The 3045-nt window shown below is 37.0% G+C and overlaps 1 protein-coding gene across 1 annotated transcript in view; it reads right to left on the bottom strand.

Moving 5' to 3' along the window:
- ERICH3 (glutamate-rich 3) overlaps window positions 1-3045 on the bottom strand; it is a 121375-nt gene that overhangs the window by 32725 nt on the left and 85605 nt on the right. The window contains 1 exon segment of the mRNA XM_010849425.1: window positions 48-284. Within this exon segment, the coding sequence (XP_010847727.1) occupies window positions 48-284 (237 nt within the window).

Here is a 3045-nt window from a genome sequence, read left to right as displayed (position 1 = left end):
GACACTTGCTAAACAGCCTATGCCGCATGATAAGCTAAACAACTTGCCTTGTTTATCATCTTCCAATTCACTCTCCGAGCATCCATCACCCTCATCTTTCACATTGTCATCAGCATCTGGTGCCTTCCACAAAGAGGTTTCACTTTCCCTTTCAGGGTCTAAATGATCTTTTTCATCCTCCGAGGGTGACTTCGACATTTCATTCATTTGATCATCAGCCTGTCCTTCTTCATTAGCTTTCCCATCTTGTTTCTCTTCGTCTGCTTCAAAATCTTCTTCATATTCTGAGAAAAGAAAATCTCCACTATGAGAATGAAAATAGAATCCCTAATACTGAGCCCATTTCACTTAATGAGGACTTTGACTCCATTATCCTCTGCTCTCTGGGCCTTTCTGCACTTCTTTTTCACACAATTAGTGAACATGGAATACTAATAGCAAATGATCAAAGATAGCAATCAGTTACATATACAAGAGCACTGAAGAAATGAAGCTCCAAATGACGAGCCTGAAACCTAATAAAAGCTCATTTACAAATGGACATCGTCATCTACAATAACCAAAATGGACAAGAGAAGGACTCGATAGAAAACAATAAATTAGAAATAAATTAAAAATGAAGAGAACAGGATTATAATAATGAAAGTTAATTTGGAGACCCAGTGAGGTCATATTTTATAGGAAGAATGTTCAAAATATTTGGATATCAAGTTAATGAATAGTGAAGTAGAAAAATTCAATTAATCAAGCCCAAAGGCCCTGAGAAGTAACACTGTGAATAGTAAATTCTTTGAGAGTACCAAATGGACATCAAAAATGCATTATGAAGGATTCTATACCTGGGCTAGAACTGAAATCATATGCATTATTCATTCCTACAATCAATAAAATAATTACATTCCAAGGATAAAAATTCTTATAAAATAGAATATGCTTGTCACAATCATGAATTTGCTTCATTCCCTACAGAAGTGTAATACATCTGCAGCAGGAAAAGGAATCTGTCACATCAGATAAACGCCATCTGTCCCTTGTGGTTATAATTTTTCACCTTTCATATTTAATTATTCCCCTTTTTCTTCCACCAAAAACTAAAAATCTTGAAGTGACAACATGCCAAGGATAGACAGCAAAAGGATTTCATGCAGAACCAATTAAGCAAATAAACAATTATCTTTAAAATAAAGATTACAGGGAAAATAAAGGTTTCCCTTTTTCTGTGTTTTAGTTATTAGATAGTCTGGTTTCTTCTCCAGTGGTGGGGGCCTCTTGGGTAATTACTTGAGAGTAGTCCACTTTGCCACAATGAGAGAAACTTAATTCAGAAATGCATGCCCTGTGCATAAGTAGAAAGCTCTTTCAATGCAGAGAAGGTACGAGGGTCATGTTAGAAGAAAAGTGAAATCAAAAACTGTAACAAAAAAGCAAACAAAGAGAACTCGTGAGAATATTTTCATGAAAGAGAGTTAATATGTAAAAAGAGAAATGCAAATTATCGTAGGACAAAATTATAAAATAAGCAAGAAGATGAAAAATTTGGTTTCTATTGCATAATACAAACAGAAAGTACTAATGAAAACAAATACCTTGATTCAAATATTTCAGGCCAAGTAAGAGGATAACTCCTCACTTGGTCCAGTAAGGTTCTCTTTATTGAGAACTTCCCAGGTGGAAGAGGATAAAATCTCAAGATTAAAGACATTACAGTAATACAGCCCCTGCCTACCAACGGATATCCAATTTTTGTAGAGGAAATAAGACATAGATACACAAGAAATACTGTACTCATGTTTGAATAGTTTTTATACATGACCCTCAGTAAGTCTAGTTCTAACACTATTGGGCTTGATTGCTGTAGATTTTTATATAGGACTCTTGATTAATAATGTGAAATAATGTCAAACAAGTGGAATAGAGTCAAATTTAAGAGAGAAAAGTCATTTGGAGATTGTGGAAGTCTTCCTAGGGAGTAGCTGAAGTTAGCCACAGAACACACACACACACACACAGAAACACATCAGAAACAGGTATTTGCTGCTGGTCATAGGATAAGCAGAGACAGATAGTACATGAATAAATTGCTTCAGTTTCATGAACTATTACAGAGTGGTGAAATATGAGGGTTTTGGAGTCACACTGTCATGTGTCCAGGTACCAAACACAGCTGTGTGATCTCAATTTGCTGAACATCTTTAAGTTTCAGTTTCTTCATTTATAGTATAAGTGGTACCTGCCTCATAAAACTGGGGAATATTAAAAGCAACAAGGCTTAAAATGTGCTCAGTATAGTGCCAAGGAAAGTAGGTACCTAACAAATATTGTTTTGTTGTTTTAGTTGCTAAGTGGTGTCTGATTCTTTTGTGACTCCATGGACTGGAGCCTGCCAGGCTCCTCTGTCCATGGGATTTCCCAGGCAAAAATGTTGGAGTGAGTTGTCATCTCCTTCTCCAGGGGATCTTGCCCACCCAGGGATCAAACCCTGGTCCCCTGCACTGTCAGGTGGATTCTTTACCACTGAGCCCTCAGGGAAACCCAAATAAATATTAGAGATCAGTAGTAATTGTGATTGACTGGGGAGTGGAGGGAGTTGGTAGTAGCACAGGAGAAATCACACACAATATGTGCTATATTGACAGCAATACACTCTAACGGTGGCACCTGATTAAAATGAGAGAAGTACAGTGTCCACAATTAGGACACAACTGCAGTCATATTATTGAAGCAGAGGAAAAATCCCCACATCCTTTTTGGCAGGAGCTTCAGTGCTTTCTCTCAAATAGGAAATTCAAAGCTGCCCCAGCTTTGTTCTATCATCACAGTTAAATACTAGTCTTCTATTAACCAGGAGCTCTGCATTAGCATCAGAGCTCAAAACAACTCCTTCATCTATCTACTCATGTTTTCAGTATGAATGAACTAGTGGCATGCTTTCTGGATCCCTTTTCATAATTTCTTCTGTTTCTGCATTTCATCTTTATTCTCCCTGAGAATGTAATTAGGTTGTTGTTTACCATCCCCACTAATGAGGAAGCAAGTCAGTGCAAG

The sequence above is a fragment of the Bison bison genome, unplaced genomic scaffold (assembly GCF_000754665.1).
Source record: "Bison bison bison isolate TAMUID 2011002044 unplaced genomic scaffold, Bison_UMD1.0 scf7180017864283, whole genome shotgun sequence".
Taxonomy (NCBI): domain Eukaryota; kingdom Metazoa; phylum Chordata; class Mammalia; order Artiodactyla; family Bovidae; genus Bison; species Bison bison.
This window is presented reverse-complemented; position numbering and strand designations above follow the sequence as displayed.